The following is a 23,172-nucleotide window of genomic DNA, read 5'->3' on the forward strand; positions in this document are numbered from 1 at the left end:
TTTCTATTTGTCCCATTAGTTTTGTCGCTTTTGTGTTTATTATATTCGCATATTGTGCAGGAATGTTTCTCGGTGGTGGTATCAAATAACGCGTACGTGGTGTCAGATGAGTGTAATGTATTCTTGGTTTTCATGTGACGCAGTCATAATTTTTTTAAAAAATTACCTTTTTTTCGGAGGTTTTAGTTTTATCAGATATAAGAACCTCTAGGAACTTGACGTTTTACAACGTGTTAGCTCGACAGGGTTCTTCGTTTTGTAATTTTCCAAGCTTTTGCGTTGCGTGACATTAAATGGAAGGCTGTCGCGTACGTCAAAAGATGAGTTATCGCTCGAGGTTTTGCTAACTGAACAATTCTTGCACTAGAAGAAATATTAATTTCAACGTGTCGGAAGTCTAGAGTAATAACTTTTCGTTTCAATGGTAATATTCAATGCCAGATGTTTCTGTTATTTTACGGTCGCTCTTACCATGTACAGGGCAGGTGTATTTAATGCAAACAGAATTACCGTCAATGATTGGAGATTGCTATGTCTGAGGAAAATAATTTACCAGCTCAGGGACCAGCTTAATTATAGTGAAAGCCACGCTGGTAATCTACATCACAGTGACTCGATAAAAGAGGGATATCAGTACAGTATGTCTAAAGATGGCTTTTGAGTCACTCTTGTTACAAAATTATTCGTCATTTATTCTGACAATTGAATGTATCGTTGTCAGTATCTAACATCGTTGTCAGTATCTAACATACTGATAATTGGAGTTATAAAATACTTGATTCTCATGCAAGAGACGAATATGGTAGAAGCCATCCCGCAGGTTCATGTGTACTGTTAAAAGTACCACCCACTGAGAACTTAGTACAGTATATCCAGACTATGCACTCACTCGGTGGCAAAAGTGCAGATTAGTACATATGAAATAACTGCAGTGAACAATGTGAGAGACGACAACTGCTTTATTAAACAATGCTGTGCCGTAGGGCCACAGACTTTATGTAATGAGTTACTCAGTAGCAAAGCCTCATGTTAAATACCAAACGTGACAGTGACCCCAATCTCCTCTAACACACAAGTGAGTCACAACTCAAATCAACTTCAGTACGATTACCGTAGCTTTCACTTTCATCTATCGGTCAGTTGAAATAAGCAATGTTGAGTTAATTATATATTTTTAGTATAATTTTCAGAGGTGAATATAAGAATTGGACATTCTGATTGGTCGAAAAGCTCATTATATGACGCTATATTCACCCCGCTAGGTTACTAAGCTCGCCATCTTTGCCATCTCGGTAAGTAAACATGGTGGACAGTTGCTGAATGAAGTTTTCAGTTATTCGAAAATGACTGCGCTCGGCCTTGGACCAAAAATCTTTTCAAGAACTCGTACTCAAGGCTTTTAAGAATCGTAAACGCAGTGGTTGCGTCGATCGCCAGCAGGTCAGATCGATTGACCGCAATTTATTTTTCTTCAAACTAAAGCTACTCATTTTTAGGCGATGATGACAACTGTGAATGAAGTCAACGACGATAAAACAAGGTATCGGATGAATTTATTTTTCGTATTGTTTCGCTCGTTTGTTTTACTGCCGAACTCGATGAGTAAATTGATTGACAATCGATGTAAATGTAAGCTTATTATTAAAACTACGGCTGCATACGTGTATGCACACGAACAATTGCGTCTGTGTTTTTATGTTCGCTTTGGCTAAATGACCGGCAGCCGATCAAGGTTTTCAAATCACCAAGTGACCGGCAGTCTGACATTTTTCTCAAATTTTAAGGAATCGAAGGGACCCATCCAATTCAAACTATCACATGTCGATTAAGAACTGCCAAGCGATCCAGAAGAGCTGTATAGTTCGCAAGTCTAACGCTTGGTTTACGTTCGGCTCAGATAGCGAGACCATGGTTTGCGACACAATTTCTTTAGGTTGACTGCCGGTCACGGTTTTCAAATCACTAAATGACCGGCAGTCTGACATTTTTCTCAAATTTAAGGAATCGAAGGAACCCATCCAATTCAAACTATCATATGTCGATTAAGAACTTCCGGTCATTTAGTGATTTGAAAACCTTGACCGGCTGCCGGTCATTTAGCCACAGCGTTCTATGTTTTATAACGTTATTTTGTAGTCCTTGATATTCATCTCTGAAAATTATACTAAAACAATTATTCGCCTCAGGCTCAGCGAACACTGGTGAATATTCACCAATGTTCACTTCGCCTTTGGCGAATAATTGTTAAATATTAGTACGATTACAGCTTCATATCTCTTTGAGACATGCATCTGTTAGCGTGTACATATCACGCGTGCTATTATTAGAACCGCTGCGCGCCGCAAATGATCAACACCCGTAGCAATACGTCTGGCTTCAGCCCGACTTACGATCTTCCTCTCCGTTCCTCCTGAGATTACGCGATCTTCGTTGATAATTCTGTTTGATACAACACAAACACGATAAGCAATACAGGAAGAAAACTACTGTAAACATATCATTATCAGCTGATGCCAGTTTCCGCGTGTGAATGAATGGAGATCGCAGTATTCGGATGTTACCACAAACGAAAAAGCGTGATAGGAACTTGTAAATAACGCTCCTAATTACTTACCGCCAAAAAAATCATGTGAAAAGTTTCGCGATCATCATCCTGTTGTTTGTCTAGACAAACGTTAAGTTATCGATTTTTATCGATACGGTTGAACAAAGTCGGAAAATTTTAGAGACGTTTGTATGCTGGAAGGCATGTTTGTGCCCCCAGCATACAAACGTCTGTAAAATTTATCGACTTTGCAAAGCTATGACCTTGTGTAAAAGATACGACTCCCAAAACTTGCCCGTTAAACTAATTTTACAGTACTCTTTCCAGCAGGGTCGACAGATGTTACATGACCAATATCAATAGTTGAATTAAACGCGGAAAGGTCTTTCACTAAGGGGCAGGAGCCCATTACGGAAAGTAGTAACGAACGTCATCGGAAACAGTTCTTTACGCGGGAAAGGCCTATATTAAAACAAACCTACTTGTAAAAACGCCTTTGCAGTTGCACGCCTCGAGTAATGGGCTCCTGTATGGCGCTGGCATCTGATGGCAGAACTGGCGCTCAGAAGTCGCGGCGATAACAAAGATCTATCGATATAAATGAATTACGATGGTCAGTGACCGTACGTAAAGCTGCTGGGGGTTGGCAGCGTGGCCGAAAGGTTACAGACCCCGATTTCAAGTCCCGCTCTAGCCATTAGCTGGAGTTGTTTCTCGGTAGTCCCGAGTTGTACTCCTCGGCCACGTTTGTAAAAAGCCAAATGATTCACCCCCCCCCCCCCCCTCCCCCCTGCCAGTTGAGTATCCTTTATAAGCGTCTTTCGTACCAAGGAATAAAATTGCTTTAATTGTTTTTGTTCCTTATTTTTATTCCTCATATATTCATTTGTATGGATAAATCTTGCCAGATTCACAATTACTTTGAAACAAACCACCTTCCCCTCTGCACCCACCCCCAGCTACGGTATAGGTGCATAAGAGAGCTTATCAGTAAGCCGTTCTGGGTATTTCAAGCGTTGAGATTATAACAGCTTATAACAGCTCAACGCGACTTACTTTAATCCAACAAACAAAACACAATTTACAGCCCAAACAAACCCGGTTATTGCGTTTACAATAAATGTCAAACTCGCGACCGACGGGTCACAGAGCCGCACATATAAACACGTCTGGTATTTAAAGTCTTTTAAATCCAAGAGTAACTGTATCCTTCCGATGAACTTGGCACGTGTAGATTTTATTGTCATTAGTTGGAATATCATCTTCAGATGAGGATAATGAAATTTCTGTAAGGCATTTTAATCATCCAGTGCGGTTGGTTTTCGCGGTGTAACCCCTGACGTAATTAGGAAATTGCCCCCATGGTGTTCATTGGTAGAATAGAACGCGTTAGACTTGTGCTTTTTCTGGGGGTCAGTGGGAAGAATTTCCCACGGGTAAATTTTGTACAGGAATATAAACAGTTCTCACCCAAGCAAGTAATCTCTTCGTCTGGGAGACACCCAGTTTGGAAAATCCGGTGTTGAAAGAAAAGATTGCCGACAAATAAGCTCACTCGAACCTCTGTCAATCTTGACGTTTGGCAAGTTAACTTGGCGACTTAAAACAATACACGAAGAGAAAGACGATGTGGCGACTCGTTTTATTTGCTGGATTTCTGACTTTTCCTCTATCTGCACTGAGCAACTCTGCTGCTGAAAAATCGTTCCGCGATCGTCAACAAGGTAGAGTTCAGTGTATTATTATATTTTGCCTTTATCGTCACGGATTTGTTTACTTCCACTGTATTTCGTGACTTGGGATATGCAGACTGATGTAATCATTCTGGGAATCATTTCTTTCCACAGAAGACCTCGCGAAAAATATTCAAGAATATGAAGTCATTGTGCCCCAGGTTGTGACAAACACTGGATCGTTTTTGAGCAACGAATTAAAGGATGCTATTGGCAACGAAAGATTGTATGTGCGATTTCGTGCTTTCGGAGAGGAATTCCTGCTAGATTTAAGGAAAAACCGCAAACTTATGGATCCCAGGTTCACGAGTGAAATCTTAGATAACTTGCATCAGCCACCGAGAGTGAATTTATCCAGAGACTGTTACTACACTGGAAGTTTGCGTTTTCGTTCGCAATCCGGTGTTGCACTAAGCGGATGTCACGGGCTGGTAAGGGATAACGTCTCTTTGTTTATTCCGCGAGGACGGTTTTGTTGACAAACTGTTCTTGATTCATGCTCTAACCGATCCCGGCAAAATATTCATAGCTTCTATCATCACAAGTGCAAGTGTTGAAAGATGAAGCGTGTTTTTTACTCTCGCGTGACGAAGTCTAGACTGTTCAAATTTTGCCCTGGAAGGTTATCTTTGCAAATCTTTTAGTGTTTTTTTCTTCTTTTTTTTATCACAGATGGGGCTGATACAAACTTCAGAGGAAGACTATTTCATAGAGCCCATGGCCAAGAGAAAGAAACAACCTCATTTGTTTTACAAGAGGTCTTCTGTGTTAGCATCGTTGCCGCAAAGTTCGACCTTTCCGCGGAAATGTACTCCTTCACCCACTCATCCCCAAGGTAAGATGAAAGCGTTGCTATTCTTTAATTTGTTGTTGGAGTCACAGGTCAAAGATCATTGCCTGCGTTTTTCCGACAGGCGATGAAATAACTCAGGCTAATCCTGCCATCTGCTGCTGAAAGAGCCTACAGCAGCAGAATTACCCTGCTGACTACCAGACGTTTTGCGCCCCCCCCCCCTCCCCTCGGGACTCCCATGTAAAAAGGGCAGGGATACTCGTCGTACCTCTTAGGGTGTTCAGCTTCAGAAGGTCCAGAGCGGGAGCTTTTTGGTGCCTTTTAGGGTATTGAGGCGAAAAAATATCACAGGAGATTAACTGCTGTTTTAGAATTGGTACCTCTAAGAGGTGAAAAAATTTGCCCACAAAGCAGGATCTTGGGCTCTTCACAAAATTTCCGACAAGCACCCCCGTCCTTTTTATATGGTAGTACCCCCCGGGCGTTTTGCCCTCGTGCCGGACCTTGTAGTATGCTGTTCTTGTACAATAGATCTGCGATTATGTGTCAAAAAAAGACCCGCAAACGGTGTTTTTTTTTTTGCTAGCCCGGCTATAAATTCCGGTATTATTCTCAGTTATTGGCTTCGGCCAATATATCAGTCGAAATAATCCGAAAGCAAGGAGCGTGTCTCTCGGTCGCTTACGCGCGCAAAGCTCTTGCGTACCAGATTACATGTAACCATTCGAAATGGTAGTTCTCTTCACTGACGGCTGTACTTTTCCTCTTGTGTTATTTTCTGACATGAAGTAGCAAGTGAAGATGTCTAGAAATTGCTTCTTTCACGCGGGAAACGAAGATAACATTAGGACCTATCAGACGTCTGCATGCTGGTTAGCTCGGAGCCGATGATTTTCTCTATTCTTATCACCTCTCTGCGGTAATAATGTGTTGATATTCTGGGGAGAAATAAGAAGTTGATCACTCTCAGAAATTTTCGACTACGTTTTAGAACTGTGCCTTCTCACTGACTTCGTCCGTATACGTAACTTTTTTGTACAGTCACATTAAGAATCGAATCGCATAATAAAGAAAAACAACAGATGCGCCATAAAAATTCAGTAACACAACTCGATTTCTTTCGGTATAAATGACCTTAGCTGGACGAAAGCAAGGTTGCAGCACGTGACGTGTTTTAGTTCCACTAAACGACTGACTGTAACTATATCTATCCCATGCTTTGTAAAAAACAGCCAGTCAGGAGGCTAGAAATCCGTTACATACTACGAGGGCCAGTACCCGACGTTCATCACGGTATCACTGAAATTCCCTTCGCAAAAGATGTTCTCGTTTAGCTCACTTAAGATTTTACGAGACGATATTGAAATATGAATAACGAACAAATTATTTCTTGAATTCTACTTTCTATAGTTTATAAGGACTATGGAAAAACCTGACTGTAAGGGGAGAAAACTTCATGCTACTTCAGTCGGTATTTAAAAATCAAGATCTCACGATAAGCCACTCGTTGCATAACTAGTAAATACGCCGTTTAAGTACCGTGGTCTGGATCCATGTCAGGACGAGTCTATCACACATTCACTGGTCAGTTTAGGACTTTGTTCTCAAATCAAGCTCTTGTTGGCTGCTTCCGTTAGTGAAGCGGTGTTACATTTTTGAGGAAAAGGGGAAGAGTGATTTTTAAGAACGTGCCCGTTTCACACAAATCCTAGGTGTTTGGCGTTTAATTAGGATATAGGGGTGATGTGATGTGATGTGATGTGATGTGATGTGATGTGATGTGATGTGATGTGATCTCAGCGATCAGTTAAAACTTCCTCCCATTACGCAGCTCTCATTTAACTTTGCTGATCTCGTATTCGACAAAAGCTTCATTTTGTCAGCTGGCAGTTAAAATTTTGAGCAATTCTCAGCAATCAGTTTAAACCCCACCCGTACTCTCCATTTGTAGATTGTAAATGGGCGGTTTTACAAGTAAGGCTCTCTTAATCGGATAACTTTCGCGCAAAAGCTTTCAGTGAAAAATAACAGATAATGGGTTTTAACAGCTTATCGCCGTTGCTTTTTGTCATTTATCTACGCTAAAGATCTTGTAAGTACATATTTCACAAATAACATAGATAGCTTTTGCCATTGCCAGTTATCTGAGTATTACCGGAATTAATTGTTTTCAAATCCTGTAGATTGAAATGTAGATTGGCAAATTCTTCAGGATATGGCCTTAGATTGTCAGTAAAAGTACGTTGATGGTCTCATAATCTATAAAGATCTTCACGGTTATTTACAGATATTTAGTAATTGGTGCTCTAACGGTTCTTGCAGTCATGTCATCATATGTTCATTTAGGAGAGTTATAAACCGCTTTAAGATTTTTTAGGCGACATTTGTCGCATAGTTAAGATACAAGAAGTCTGAGAAGTTGACCTAGAGTGTTGTACTGGGCATATAACGTTTCAATAATGCTAGTGACACTATCTGCGGGTTACATTATCTTTTTTTTTTAATTCTTAATTAATTTTTCCTTTTATACGCAGATTAAAAAGTAAATACTGACACTTACGTAACACTTTTGCAGCCATCTCGAAGCAACTCTTCCAACGCTGATTAAAGTTCGTAATTAAAATTATTAAAGTGACTTCAATTGAAAACGAAAGCCGTAATTAAAAGGGATTTAAGTTGCTACCAAAATGATTTCAACTGATCCGTTCTTTATCGCTTACCTCTAATTTGGTTTTCTCATGACGTAACATTAGCAGCCATCTCGAAGCAATTCCTTCTTACTTAAGAGGGCCAATTGCAACATGTATCTACAAAACAGATTTAGAGCTACAACTGTTTCAGATACCGCTAAGCTGTTTTAATCTCCAGTGTCGACTTCTTTCTTTCAACTGACCTCTTGAAGGAGGAAGGATTAAAATATCTTGGTTGGAAAAAACAAAAAAACAAAAAAAAAAACACACACAAAAAAACAAAAATCACGAGACTTTTTGGTGACAGAAACGGCTTCATATTTTATCCGGCCGTTAAGAAACACACGGCCCGATAAATTGACAAATCACAACGTGTGTATCAACTGAGATATAAAATAAAATGATACATAATCACGGAAAAAGGAAATGTAGGGGAAGGATAAAAGTTCTGAGTTAGAGACTAAAAACGTTTAATTAATGAGCCAACGCAGTTATTTTCTTGTTGAGGGCTCTGACTATAAGATGCTCCTTTCTGACCCAGAAGAAGAATCTGCAAGTTTAGAAAGGGCTTAATTTTCAAAGCGCTTTCTTTTGATGACCTTTTCCTTTAATTGAGAAAGACATTAGTCGATAATACTCTTGGGGTTACAAGGTTATAATTATATTTTCAGAGCGCGTTTTAGTACCTTTGGAAGAGAGCCAAAGGATTTTGTGTACGCTCATGCTTTGCTGTATATCATACTATAATCTAGCTTTACAGCTTTGGAACTGGTTATTCGTAAAATTTAACCCTTTCAAATATAGGTAAAAATTGTGTCGGTCGCCCAAACTTGCAACCCTTAAGCTACAGTGTCTCAGGATTTCTTTCTATGATGTCAAAACTAAGCGATTCATTCAGAAGTTTACAGCTCGGTTATTGTAAACTTTCTTGTCGTTATTATTATTTCTACATCCACGATAATATTCCTTTAATTGCAATTCTTCAAATCTTGTTTTCAGCTCATGGGATTTCGAAAAACTCAAAGTTGCAATTTTGGCAGGAACTTATCCACCGCCAGCGTCGTTCATTGGACACTGAGGTCACCATTCAGCTTTTGGTTGTTGTTGATAGAGACATGATCAATTACCATGGCAACCAGTCTGTTGAGGAATATGTATTGACCGTTATGAATATGGTAAGTAAACCAACAATAGCTGACCTAAGGGCTAAACGATCGGACCACCTCGAACAACTGTCTGGAAGATTGAGATTCTTAAGGAGCCACCTGACAATATACAAATTTATTTTTGCGACGTGTAAAATTATCGAGGAATCGGAGGAAACCTCGAAATGTAAACTTGCTAAGTAAATTTAGACGAATTGCAAGAGAAAAGTGCTTTTTTGTGGGTAGATCGTGAAGCGATTTTGAATGCGTCAAATAAAAAGGCCAAATCTATCAAACGAGATGAGACGCCGAACAGGTGAAAATCCAGAAACTGTAAATATTTCTACCAACGTGTACCACGTGACTCTGTTCTAAATAGTTGCAATGCAATGTTTGCACTACACAGGGATTTCTAGACTTAAGCAAAAGTATCTTTTACTTCCTCCGATTATAATTTCAAATCCCTATGCCTCTTGAAAATCTTTCATCGTAACGATGTGGTCCGAGTTACGAGTTATTGAAGACTATAGACATGCGCATAACGAGACTTGTTTTTCCCATTTTTAAAGGTCGCCGAGTTATATCGTGATCCAAGCATTGGAACAAAGATAAACATTGAAGTCTCCAGGCTGATGTTACTGTACAACATGCCTGTAAGTAAGAAAAGCCCATTTGTCGAACTTTGTCCGAATGCGATTTCCGGTGATTTAATTACGTTTCCGAGAGCTCCAAATGAAATCCATCATTACAAGTAAGTCATAATGCCCCATGAAATTCCTCATTTTACTTCTGTCATAAAGGGTATGAGAGTTGATCCCCTATATAGGCCTTTATCGTAACGTAAACCCTCACAAGTTATTTCTAGATCACTCCCGGTCTCAAAGACCCCAGTATGGTCTACAAATAGCCATTCTTGTAACGTGGATTTTGTACACGTAGTCAGCCCAAGCCGCTTTACACGCATTTTCAACCTCCACGAAAACATCCACGCAACGCGCGTGGTAACAACATCCGCGGAAGAGCTGGGTACCATGTCTAAAAGACGAAATACCAAGTGAATATGGCCTACATGGGGCATTTACTCTCTTATACTTCATCCTCTCTTGCTTGTGTTTATTTTCTGCTTATTAGAAGGGATTGTCAATCACAAACCATGGTGACAGAACTCTAGAGAGTTTCTGTAAATGGCAGCAGTGGATCACAAAAGACAGATCCAGTGAAAATCCAACTTACGATGGAGCAGTGCTGTTAACCAGGTGATTGTTAATATCTGAGACAAGGAGTAGTCCAGTTACGGAATTAACCAGGCATTTCTATGACACTTATTGACCCGCGTATAATGGAACGTTTATCACTCGCCGGATTATAATCTCCTCTGCCGACAGTTTACAAGGCTGAACCGATAAACCATAGAAATACGTGGTCTATTGTTCCTATGATCTTAAGGTTCTTGTAATTAAATTATATTATATTGGTAATAGGCGAAGCCACAAACCAATATAGCTGATACAGTCTGTGGCATTGTCAGTCGTTTTAGAGACAGTATGAGGGTCTATTGATGTCAACATAAGAATCCTCTGCCCTTTTTTGCCGTAAAGACTGGCTTTTACCCAGTGCAGTGGAACCTCGATTTACCGAAGTCGCTGGGGATCGGCCAAATTTGTTCGTTAAATCGAGGGTTCGTTATATCGAAAACCTCGATATAACGAATTTGAGGGGAAACGACCAAAATGTTCGTTATATCGAGGTCATAGTTAATGACTGATTTGTAACACAGGTGACTTCTGTCACGCAATTCAATGCAATTTTCGTCACCCAGAAGTGCCGCGTTTTGAGATGCAATTCATTAAGCATGGTGGCTTTCAATATCAATTATTTTCACTTCTAAGCAGACGCGCAGCTTTTGTGTACAAAAGAACGGCACTTTCACAGTAGCGATTTAAAAATGTTGCAACATAGAGGTTATACAGAAAATTGTCTATGTAAACAAGGAAACGGACTTTAGTGTTGTTATGTTGCACTACCCAACATTTCCGGATTTCAAAGAAGATAGAGCAGAAGTTAATTGATGTCGAAATACTATAGTGCCAATGTCTATGACATATAATAAGCCGTTGACTGAAAGATTGCTGTCTCTTTACCATGAGGATTACAAGGATTTGTTGACTGTTGATCTGTTCAGCGTTTATCTTCCGTCGGGTGTTGACATTGTAATTCGTTATATCGAGGTAGATTTTACGTTTGGGCTTCCGGATTATGTTCGTTATATCGAAGAATTCGTTATATCGAGGTTCTATTCCATACATTTTACTGTGACTTTGGCCGGGACATAGAATATCGTTCGTTATATCGAGGACTTCGTTAAATAGAGGTTCGTTAAATCGAGGTTCCACTGTAGTCCTTTGTGAAAGATGTGGAAGAGTAATGGAAAAGCGCAAAAATAGGACAAATAACACGAAAGCAGAATATCATTTTGGGTAAAAATTGAAGTGTCAGAGGCCATTCACTTTCTTTTATACTGTTATATTTAACAATTACCATGCCAGCCCGAGCACTTTTGAACAACGCATCCAAGTTCAATACCGATGGAGGTGGGGTAGATTCAGTTGGAAGTCCCAGGTTCAACTCATGGTCGGGCAAAGTAAAATATAGACCTGTTGAAAGAAAATGAATGCATATATTAACTTTGATAAGTCTGCAAAGGAGCTTTACCTTAGTCTGAGTAGGGTAAAGTAACCGGTAGTGTAGCAGCTCTCGTAAGCTTGTAATTCTATTTGTCGTCATTGCAGCAGCTGTTATTGTTTTTGGGGCTAGGTGCATTGTTCCTGTTGTTTGCTCCATTGTCCTCTCAAAGGGTGTCAAGCCGTTCATGTGAGACCTTACGAGAGCTGCAACATGACCCAAAGTATCACCCTACCCAGTACCACCCCGAAGTATCACCCTACTCCGAGAGAGCTTGCTCGCAAGCTAAACCTTTGTACGAACATAAAAGTTGTTCTTAAAGTAGCTAATGGCAAATTGCCTCCATGAGACGTGCATCTTGGCATGGATGATTGTTTTGATGAATACAACTGCCATGATTCCCTGCAGACACGCCTCATAGAGGGAATTGGCTATTACACAGGTATGAAAACAAACTAAAATGCAGTAAATATTGCAGCTTGCAACAAATTAAACGTGGAGGTGGTAAAGTTAGTACGCGTAAAGAAAAAATGAGTAAAGGGAACATAGGGATTGTCATGGTTTGGAGGTATAGTCCGAGTGACGAGTTAAGGCACAAACATAGGCGTTAAGGTGAGGCAGGAGATACAGTGGGATACAAAGAATACTGTTTAATGATATGCTAGAGTAATAAGAATAAGCGAGAAACAGATAGCAAAATAGAGTATCGGGGAAGTTAATTTAGAGGAAATAGAAATGATATCATTCTAAAATTTGCATGTTCTACATTCTAATTTCTTTGATTATCACTTTTTTGTGACAGGAAAGATATATGCGCTAATCGTTACTCCGCTTGTGACACTGTGGGTAGGTAAATATTTTCTCAGTCATTTTCTGATTATATTTACTTGCGGTGAACTCCTTGTACTTAGGAAGATTTCTTTCGTTCCACACAGGAATGGCGTTTTTGCATGGAATGTGTGACCCCCAAAAACGATGCAGCGTCTCACAAGACAACGGACTAAATGTCGCGTTTACGGTCGCGCACGAAATTGGACACAAGTAAGTCTCCGATATATCTCGCTTGGAAAAAGCACTGCCACAATTCTAATTTTACTCTTTCAATTAGTCTAGGTGCATATCATGATGGGGACGGGAATACGTGCCCAGACTCGGCTGGTTCAACACCTCACCTTATGTCACCGCAATGGCTGGCAAGAAATCGCCGCGGCACTATGAAGTGGTCATGGTGCAGTAAAGCTTACATCCATTCTTTCCTCAAGTGAGAGTTGCTTTTGTATTTAAGAAATAGAAAAAAAGGTACCGTGTTTCTATCGAGTTTTAGTATAAATCTACTGGCGTTCTATCACGAATTCCATTCTCTGATTGGCTACGCTATTCACTAGCTATTCTGTGATAGATAGTGAGTAGCGTAGCAGTGTGTCCTTGTCAACAAAATGACGGCCGCTTCTTGGCATTTTCGAAGTGTCTGTGAAGAGGATTTAGATAAAGTTTTGAACGACTAGTAGATTTATATTAAAACAATTAGATCATTCGCTCTCGATTTCTATGCATGATGGTTGACTAATCGGCGCGCGTATTTTCTTTGGGCTATTTTCTAACTGCACTTTACAATGGTTATCATTTAGTTTCCGTAATTCGCTTTCAGTGAGAGAAACAGTAAGGTTTGTATAAATTTGGTCACAAATCATAAAAACAGAATTGCGCCTTTTTTCCTAACGATTGAAGCGTGATGACGGAGGTAAATATATTAAAAGTCTACGTGGGGTGAAGTGGCCATACAGCCAGAGCTTATCCCAGTTTCTGTTGAACTAAACGACTAGATGACATACTATTCCATTAGAAGGTTACCCCCAGCATTAAAAAGCAATAAGCCGGTAGCCGTTTATACATCTGGGGTAATAGAGACACCGTGAGAGTAAAGGATCAGACCACGCATTAATATGGGAAAACAAAACAAACCTGATCCTATTAGCCTGCCTGAAAATAGCTTGTTAAAATTTATAGCACTCACGCAAATCAAGCATACAATAACAGATGCAAATGAACATAAGCTTTTGCAATGAATCCTAAGGTGGCACACTTTATTGAGATGACAGCATTTGGTAAAGCGTCCACGAGGCAAAAACAAAAAAAAGAAAGAAACGAGTCAAAAAAAGCAACAAGTAAACAAACAAACAACCACTGCAGCAAAGCAAACAGTTTCAAGCCATCGAAACACCATTGCGTCCATCATACGGATTGCTGCATTGGATCATTCTTGTTACCGCATGTATGTCCATTATCTAACCTGCAGAGGTTTTTTCCCGTAGCTCTAAAGCAAGCAAGTGTTTGAGGACTCAAGCCGATGGCAAACCGTTGGAGTTGCCTACTGAGATGCCGGGAGTCACGTTCACTGTGGACGACCAGTGTAGGCAGCAGTATGGAAACAGAGCCAGACACTGTCACAAATACAAGGTATTCCCTTCCCCTCCCCCCTGAAAAGACTTGCTCTTATTCATTAGTTTAGTGCCGATGTCGGTTTGTACGATAGGTGAGAAAGTGGTCAGAACTAGAACGAAGGAGTAATGTCAGGAAGCGCGGTATATTCAAGCTCTCCCCTCATTGGAAGCGTTGCGCAACCGCGCGTACAGGCATCAGCTTCAACCGCGCGAGTTTGCCTCTCTCCCAAATGCAAGTCGAGTTACTTTAAGCTTCAAGTTATCAAGGTAATGAGAGCAACTCTGTTGGTATAATATTATTATTGACTACACATGAAAGCACACACGTCCTCAGACATTGATTCTTGAGATTTTTCTGAAGAAGCAATGGTACCGTCCTTCCACTAGTAGGTGTGGACTCCTGTACCAGCATTTGTTGACTTATCTCATGTTACCAAAACGTCTGCCTTGTTCCTTCATCATCGCGGTAACCGTACGCAGCACCAGAGTATTGGTTTTGGAAGCGTTCAATATATTTATCTTATTAACCAAGCGCGAGGGCCGCAATGGGGGAATGTCGGCCCGAGGTCTTGGCAGCACGCTCCGCGAGGACCGTACAAAAAAAGACCGAAGGCCGATACTCTACCAGTAAGGTCTCGAACTGGCTTGGTTAATAAGAGGTTTATTACACGACTGAAAATGTTAGGAAAAAATGCTACAATCACTGACTGGAAAAACACCTCAAAAATCAAACGTGCAATTCTGATTGAGAGCCGACTAGGCATATACTTACATCTGATGTTACACAAAACAAAAGGGAAAGAGAGTTGGAAGAAAAAGAAAAAGAATCTTTTATGTGAAAGCAAGTTCTTTCAGAAACGTAAGCCACAAGACTACAGAAAATCTTCAAGAGTGATCGTGCAAGATCGTTCAAGACAGTGCCCGGTCCAATACTTAGAGAATATTGGACCGGCGATGGAGCAATCTAATTGGTTAATTTTATTTATTGGCCTTCTCAGCTAACTTAGTCGTGTGATAACATTTTATAACAGATATGGAATTTTCAATCATGCAAAAGTCTTTTGGCCTCCCTGACTTCTCTCCCTTTGCTTCCTCAAAAAATGGAAGAGACATTTTCCAACGCCGCGTTTACAATTTCTGTTCCAGATTAAACAAGTGCGCGAAAAACAGAAATGTCGATTTTAATAAGATGCAACACAACAAAAGTACACCGTGAGATAATTAAGCATCATTGAATGTTTTTAATACTTTTCAAGCTGAAAAGATGAAACGGTCCGCGTGATAACTCATATCATGGCGAGAGCTTCAATAACCAAAATACGGGGCCTTAGAAAATATTTATTGATATGTTGAGATGAGTAAATTTACTATCACGCCAAAACGCCGCCTACAAAACCAGCTGTTCCTCACTGGCTGTGTTTGCTAGCCGAACTATTAAAATTAACTCGACGATAGATAAAAACTGAGGACTTGAACCTTTGCAAGCCAGGTGAGGTCGCCGAACGAAAATTCGTCCAGAAGGTTCCTTGAAAGATAGTAAATAGTCAATAGTATTCTATTCTCCTACAACTTCAGATTGAACCGGTTCCAGGTGTCCCTCTTTACAAAACGTCGATTATTTGTACAAAGAAAGATGTATGAAGGATGTTGTTTTAATTTACCCGACAATTTTAGCGAAAGGATAACAAATTTGAAAAAAAAAAGTCTCACTAGAAGCTACGTTTCTCAGATGCTTAAAAATAAACATAACATTTCACAATGCAAGTCAATAATCCTCCAGTACGTCTAAACGCGTAAAGACAAAGTTCCGCAAAAGTCCCCCGCCACAGTCAACAATACTGCGCGGCATGGGAAAGCCTTTGCGACACTTGACTGTTTCTTGAAAACTCTCTTAGCTAACCTTAATCTTTAGTTGTTAGTAGTGAGGGACTTGAAATCATAGCTTTGCCGATGAAATTTCTGTGTTAAGCAACAAAAAGTTTTTCTTATAGGGTGGGATTGTTTTCTTCTTCATTCTCCGGTTGTTTGCGCTTCAATGTTAATTCGTTCCTTTCCGTCAACCTCTTGCAACAAAAGATTCTTTTGAATCCTTCTCGAAAGTTAGAACTTTGAAATGCGTACACGAGCGGATTACAAAACGAGTTGGCAGTGAGAAGAAACCTCACCATTCTATGAACAATGAAAAAGCGATTCCGATTATTTGCTATAGTGATCCTGTCGATCGTGGTTAGGTAGATAAAGAATATTGAAAACGGTAAAGTACAAATGCAAAACAGTATCATAAGCCACAACAAAAGCTTAAAAAGCTGTTTCTTTGCGCGCTGGTCTTCCAATACCACATTACTTGAACATTCCGGGGTAGCGCAAATCGTATTAGTTATAAATAATCCAAGAAAAATCCAAAAATAGCAACAAAATATGACGATACTGGGAATGAGCCCAAAGAAAACGCCGCTGAAAATGATAAAACCTTTGTGATGGAAATATTCGTCTAGGCTCCATGGACGTTTACAAGGATAAGTTGAATGATTGCTTGGCTCTATCGTATTCGTTGTTAAGTCAGGAATACAGCATAACACAGCAATTGTCCATATTAATGCAACAACAGGGGGAACCCGTTTCTTGGTTAATCTTAATCTGGCGTAATACGGCTTGACAAGCGCGAGGTACCTTTCCACGGCAATGGCGCAAACAGTTACCGCAGCCGCGTTGATTGTGATTGGAACAACTGCATTGCCCGCGAAAAACTTGCAGATGAAATCTCCCAAAGTCTTTTCGAGCCGCTCTTTGTTCAGAGCAAAGTCGTATATTCCCGGGCACAGCATTAAAGTTACTAGATCCGCCACAGCCAAGTTCATAAGGAGATAGTTGGTTGTTGTGTGCATTGAAGGTGTTTTTCGCACGATAGTGATAATAAAACCGTTAGCGGGCACACCGATGATGACGATAAACGAATACATCACTGCGAAGGCGATATCTTGACCGGTAGAATAACTGTGGTTGACCTCTGAGGTATTCGACGCCATTGGGTAAGTTAAAAGTAAACCAGTTAACTGGAAAGTGCTCTTCCTGAAATGAACTTCCTTCTGTTACGGAGCTTGAATGGGATGAGGTATTTTTATGTAAATGCTAGTAATTAAAAATTAAGATTATTCATGATCATGATGTAGTGTTCCATTTGACAATACAGTTTTCTTATCATGTTATGAACCATCAGGAAACTTGTCAAAAGACAAAGGGTCTGTGAAATATGGTCATAATTCTATGACGTCCAAGTTTGTAAAGTTAATACTGCACGTTTAACTTTCTATTACGCCTTCGTGTCTTTCTTGTGACCTTGTGCAGCTCTAATATGGTTTCATGATGGCGGCTTGATTTTTGAAAAACAAAAATGGTTATCGTTTTGAAATTCTTTCAGAAGAATTTACTTTTCTTCTTAGTAAAAGTGAATCAAGATTGATCGATTTATTGGTGTTACTAAAATTGTCTATGATCGTCGACTGTTCCACTGACGATTATAACGAACATTCTAGAATATGCAAGAGCCCCTATTCAGTAGAGTCTGAAGCCCACATTACACATAGTTCCACCTACAATCTACCTTTTCCTACACGAGACCGGAATAGCAAATCGTGAGAAGCAAGCTCAATTAGTCAGATAACGTTTAAGAGACTGGCAGAATCAATTCACTTCAAATGTGTGTCTCGCATACAGCAATGTAATTAGTTTTCTTTTCATTAAAAAGCTTTTAGCGAGGAATCGGTTTCCAATAAAATTGTCAAATACCAATTGTTTTACTTGAATTACTGTCAAAATGATTAGTTGCAGCTTCGCGCAGGTGGACAAGATGGACCCCATTTGTTGTTAGGTCACGATAATTTATGATTAGAAATCATACATAGAGGTTAAGCTCACTAGAGAGGCAGTGAACATTTCAAAATAATAAACAAAGCTGATAAACGTCACTGGTTTTCATTTAAGTTCCTTTCCACTGGTGAGAGATTTGTTGAGGTGCGCAAGAAGAAGACAATATTTCGGCTTCATTCATTTTAAGCTCGTGCTTTCAAATGATTAAAAAAATCCACCACTAATGCAGAGGGGTTTGAACAGCTTGAGAGGTCGAAGCTATCAAAGTTTGAAATTAGATATATAGGAAACTCCTTTGAACCAGTTCAATAGATACAGTTTTTCTTTCACCGTCCTGTCCAATGTTGTTGCATGATGCCGAACACCTTTCGACCACTAAACATCCAACTTCTTTCTACGCAAGAAAATTAGTCGAAATGCAAGCAAACCTTCATCATGGATGAAGTTGAAAAAAGTTTAACACAGAAGTTTCAATTTCGTCAATCCTAATCTACCCCAGTGTTCCCCAATCATCCATGTTCTCATTTAGCTCTACAAGCCTCTGCTTGGCTCCTTCGTTAATTACTGTTATATCACGGGAAAGACGCATAGATAACGTCAATGCGCGGTGCACAAGAAAAGGTCCAACAAACAGTAGTATGGTTTTCTTTTTAGCAAGTAAGTATTCATCGATTGCGAAGACTTCAATTATTTTAATTGAGTTCCTTTTGTTAGCAAGGTTTTTTGTTCCTGCTAAATGCACAGCAGGTGTACATGACAAAACCTTTTTTTTGCTTTCAACAGTTGTATTAAGACATACGATTATTTACGAGTGCAAATCGATCTTTAATATACAGTTGAATCCCGCTATTTCGAATTCGCAGGGGAAACGAAAAATATTTCGAACTAGCGAGATTTCGAAATAGCCGATAGTACATGACTGAAGGGCAAATCCAAGGGAAATGGTTTGAAACTCGAAATAACGGGGAACACAAAATAACCAAGCGAGCGGAGCCCAACTGCATAGACGTTTAGCTGACTGGACAAGGAAGTGTAAATCTCCAAAAAAAGGAAAAGGAAGCAATTTTAGGTAGAAGTTTCTCGCCGCTTTTACACTTCTGTCAAATGTTAATGCCGACTGGGAGGAAGATGTTTAAAATCATTCACTGAGTTATTAATATTTTACTGGTTTTGCTAATGTTTCCCGCCATGAACGTTTCTAAGGCAACTCAGGTGATGAATTACTCAGCTAAAATTAAGAGCGGATGGTAGGAATAAAACTAAGCGGATGAAGTCTTTAACGGAATAACATAACAGGTGGCACATTCAGCTAAATGTAAACGTTTAGCTAAATGTTGACTTTCTCTTCCTGGCTGGATATTGGCCAAGATCTTTTTTGCGAGGTCCGTAAACTCCCAAAAAAGAACGAGGCCAATATCCAATCATCTTGACCGAGCAAGATTGATCGATAAAGAATTTATTATATGGCTTTCGGGGAAATTGTTCTTGTGGTACACAGCGGGTAGTCCCGAGCACCATCTTGCACACTCGGGTAGCCAATCACAGTGCGGGGTTTGGACGATATCGCACGCTCACAGAACTAGCCACGTAATAATGTCTAATCTCATTCAGCTTTGTTTTGTTTTAGCTTTGCATGCGTCTGTTCAGAGTTCCTACGATTTCAATAGCAGCCGAGGACAGGCGTATGGATACGTCAGTGCGCGGTGCGCCTGGATCCAGAGTGCAACATGTTAAAATTTTGTCAAGTTCTTTTGTCAAATTCTTCATTATTTTGAACCGTTGGTTACCAAAACTGCATTCTCATCTAAACAGAAAAGGTTTTCAATGCTGAACTTAGGGTTAAGGTTAGGGTTGTGTTGAACTCAAATTATTCACAAATGAATTCAACAATAGACCAAATGGAATAAAAACTAGCTTCACAAAATCATGCAGCCAAAACATTTTGAGTAACAGCACTTCCTAAGGAGTTAACGGTGCCCCACTTCACTCCACGAATTTGTTCGAAAATACCCCTTTGAAATACGATATGAAGACACAGGCCTAATTCTCAAACATAGTGCTTGTTTGACATGGATCAGTTACCAACATGAAAACACCGAAACTTGAACCCCAGACATACCAGTGACTCTTTTTACTAAACATTTCAAACTGTTGGAAAACAATTGAAAAAAACATTCATATCATATCATTTGAGATCAATAAGTAAGTTTTTCTTTACCCCAGCTATGAAATATACCATACGTAGTTTAAGCAGCAGATAAATTTCAATGTAATTATTTACATTTGCGAGACTGATACTGAGGAAACACGGCCATTGCCAGTGGTCATTACGGTGAAGCTAAACAGACACAACAAAGCAAAGATATAAATAAGTCTGTCGAGTTGAGCAAAATATGTGCAAAGTGGAACCTCGCCTTACGGCCACCTCGTTATTACGGCCACTTTATTTTGGTCCGACCAAAAGTTCAGTCAGTGATTTCTAATTTAAAGAGCTCCTTTAATACGGCCACCGAGTTAATACGGCCACTTTATTTTGCCCCGAACAAAAGCATAGCTTAAGAGCTGAATCTATATCATTTACCTTGCTTCCTTGACAGCCTAGTATACGAATTTTTTTACTTTGACATATGAGTAAAATTTGAGTCTCCTGTTCAAACTGCGAAACAGATTTTGTAGCAGTTATCTTTTAGTGTTATTTTCGTTAAACGCGGCTTTCTTCATACAGTCGAACTTCCATTAACGGCCACCTCTCTACAACGGCCACTTTTTTCGTCCCGGCGGATGGACTATACATGAACTCTTATTTCAACCACTCCATAACGGCCACCTCCCCACAATGGCAACGGTCACTAAAGCGCGTCCCAGCTGCCAGAATAACCTCTCAACAACGGCCAGTAATCAACGACTGACAAATGAGGAGTGTACAAAACCCCGTGTATATTGTAAAAGGTCACGAAACTTGATACGTGCCGTGCGTCGTTGGTCTCTGTTTCTGTTTGGTTTGTGTTTTATTGATCCATTTTGATTGTGTTAGGCATTTCTATGCTACAGACAGCCTTTTTTAAATATAAAAATGTTGTACCATCCAAAAATACAGGTGTCATATTACACCCCTACCTCCCCATAACGGCCACCTCTTTTTAACGGCCATTTTCATCTGTCCCTAAGGTGGCCGAGGTTTGACTGTATTCTGTACTTGTTTCTTTCTTCAGATCATTAAGTCTCATCTTTCTTAGACGAAATACTGTGGCCCCACCCGCAATTTCCTGACAAGAAACAGGCCGGCTATTCGGCCGGGTCCTAATGTCCTGTTGCCTGGCAATCTCATGTGTTTTTACTTCATGTCAAGTGATCAAAACTGTGGACACGAAAGTAGCGGTGAATGGCTGTATTCAGGCTAACCGTCGTGTTTGGAAGGCATACTACATCCACACACAAGAATAAATGTTATGGAATCTTTTGTCCCTTGCTCGCACCCCCGTTAGAAAGGCTGTTTTCCAGAAATATTATCCAATCAAAATAAAACTGTTGCGCCGGTTTAATGGAGTAACTAGAAAACCAGGTATTTGTTACTTGCGATAAACTGAGACTTCTTTTAAAATGGGATTGCTTGCGTCCACGTATTCTTTGAACACGTATTTTTTTTTTCAAAGAGAAGGAAAAGGTTTATGAAGTGAGAAATAGAATAAAGTGGCGTCAAAGAATTTTTTTGAGGGGCTGGTTGAAGGCGGAAAAAAAATGCAGTCACCGTTTGCTTTAGTGTGACACTAGATTCTCTAAGCCTTTTGTGTTATCAAAAGCTCCATCGATCTTAATTGACACAAGATTATAAACTTTTCATTGCGAAGTATAATTTTCCAGCACAACTTACAGTACTTTGCATCTAACCTTTATCACAAACGATTTGAGCTAAACAGCAGGATTTTCGTTCCGCTATCTAAATAAGCTTCACAAATATTTGCGAAGTTTCTCGACACTTTTAACTACAACTGCATGTACGAAACGTATGCGATACGAATCAACCTTTTTTTTTAAGAGTTATGTTTTGTTTCTATGATTACAAATTGGCTGTCCATGATCGTTTATTTGTTCTCTTCTGTCAACCTCTTGCAATAAAAGATTCTTTTGAATCCTTCTCGATAATTAGCACTTTGAAATGCATACACGAGTGGATTAAAAAACGAGTTGGCAGTGAGAAGAAACCTAACCATTCTATGAACAACAAACAGATATTGGCGATTATTAACAACAGTGTTTGTTTTTAAAGTAGTTAAGCAAATGAAAAATATTGAAAACGGCAAAGTACAAGTGCAAAACAGTATCATAAGCCACAACAAAAGCTTAAAAAGCTGTTTCTTTGAGCGCTGGTCTTCCAATGCCGCGTTGCTTGAACGTTCTGGTCCTTTTGGGGCCGTGCAAATTGTCTCAGTGATAAACAATCCCCGAAAAATGCCAAAATAACAGAAGAAAATGATGCAACTTGGAATGAGCCCAAAGAAAACGCCAGTGAAGATAAGGAAACCTTTGTGACGGAAATATTCGTCTAAACTCCAAGGACGTTTACACGGATAAGTTGAATGATGGTTAGGCTCTGTCGTGTTCGTTACCAAGTCAGGAATACAGGATAACACAGCAAATGTCCATATGAAAGCGACAACACGAGGAACCCGTTTCTTGGTTAATCTTAGCCTGGTGTAAAACGGCTTGACCAGCGCGAGGTACCTTTCCACGGCAATGGCGCTAACGGTCAAGGCGGCCGCGTTAATTGTGATTGGAACAACTGCATTACCCGCGAAAAATTTGCAGATGAAATCTCCCAAAGTTTTGTCGAGCCGCACTTTTTTTAGAGCGAAGTCGTACATTCCCGGACAAATCATTAAAGTGATTAGATCCGCCACAGCCAAGTTCATAAGGAGATAGTTGGTTGTTGTGTGCATTGAAGGTGTTTTTCGGACGATAGTGATGACAATACTGTTAGCGGGTACACCGATGATGACAATAAACGAATACATCACTGCAAAGGCGATATCTTGACCGGTGGAATAACTGTGGTTGTGGACTTCTGAGGTATTCGATGCCATTGAATTTAGAGAGAGGAAAAAGTGTTGATGGTCTTACGTCATAGAGTTTTCGTTAACCTGAACTCATTGCTTGCTCCAAAGACATATAAAGTGCTTATCACCATGAATATTAATAATTTATCATTTACACTTACACAACATCACCCAGAAAATTATGAGTTTGACGTAAAGTTGCTTTCGTTAAATAAGTGGGCA

The 23,172-nt window shown here is 39.8% G+C and overlaps 3 protein-coding genes across 4 annotated transcripts in view; 1 reads left to right on the top strand and 2 right to left on the bottom strand.

Moving 5' to 3' along the window:
* Positions 1-3,867: 3,867 nt before the first annotated feature.
* Positions 3,868-23,172, top strand: part of LOC110066699 (A disintegrin and metalloproteinase with thrombospondin motifs 6-like) — a 58,551-nt gene continuing 39,246 nt past the window's right edge. The window contains exons 1-10 of one of the 2 annotated variants that reach the window (XM_089296310.1): positions 3,868-4,269; positions 4,393-4,709; positions 4,951-5,113; positions 8,761-8,936; positions 9,476-9,559; positions 10,038-10,162; positions 12,391-12,434; positions 12,524-12,629; positions 12,697-12,849; positions 13,901-14,045. In XM_089296310.1, the coding sequence (XP_089152436.1) occupies positions 4,173-4,269; positions 4,393-4,709; positions 4,951-5,113; positions 8,761-8,936; positions 9,476-9,559; positions 10,038-10,162; positions 12,391-12,434; positions 12,524-12,629; positions 12,697-12,849; positions 13,901-14,045 (1,410 nt within the window). In that variant the 5' untranslated portion in view covers positions 3,868-4,172. The remainder of the gene's footprint in view (positions 4,270-4,392; positions 4,710-4,950; positions 5,114-8,760; positions 8,937-9,475; positions 9,560-10,037; positions 10,163-12,390; positions 12,435-12,523; positions 12,630-12,696; positions 12,850-13,900; positions 14,046-23,172) is intronic. The other variant, XM_089296309.1, reaches the window with a different exon arrangement.
* LOC110066752 (tachykinin-like peptides receptor 86C) lies at positions 15,664-17,102 on the bottom strand. Its single transcript, XM_020773993.2, has one exon. The coding sequence runs from the start codon at positions 17,053-17,055 to the stop codon at positions 16,015-16,017; it is 1,041 nt and encodes a 346-aa protein (XP_020629652.2). The 5' UTR covers positions 17,056-17,102; the 3' UTR covers positions 15,664-16,014.
* On the bottom strand, positions 21,953-23,110 carry LOC110066663 (substance-P receptor-like). The gene has a single exon (XM_089296312.1). It carries the CDS (start codon positions 22,975-22,977, stop codon positions 21,979-21,981), a length of 999 nt encoding a protein of 332 aa, XP_089152438.1. The 5' UTR covers positions 22,978-23,110; the 3' UTR covers positions 21,953-21,978.

This window comes from Orbicella faveolata, unplaced genomic scaffold (assembly GCF_042242905.1).
Source record: "Orbicella faveolata isolate gen_17 unplaced genomic scaffold, um_ofav_v1 contig_26, whole genome shotgun sequence".
Taxonomy (NCBI): Eukaryota; Metazoa; Cnidaria; class Anthozoa; order Scleractinia; family Merulinidae; genus Orbicella; species Orbicella faveolata.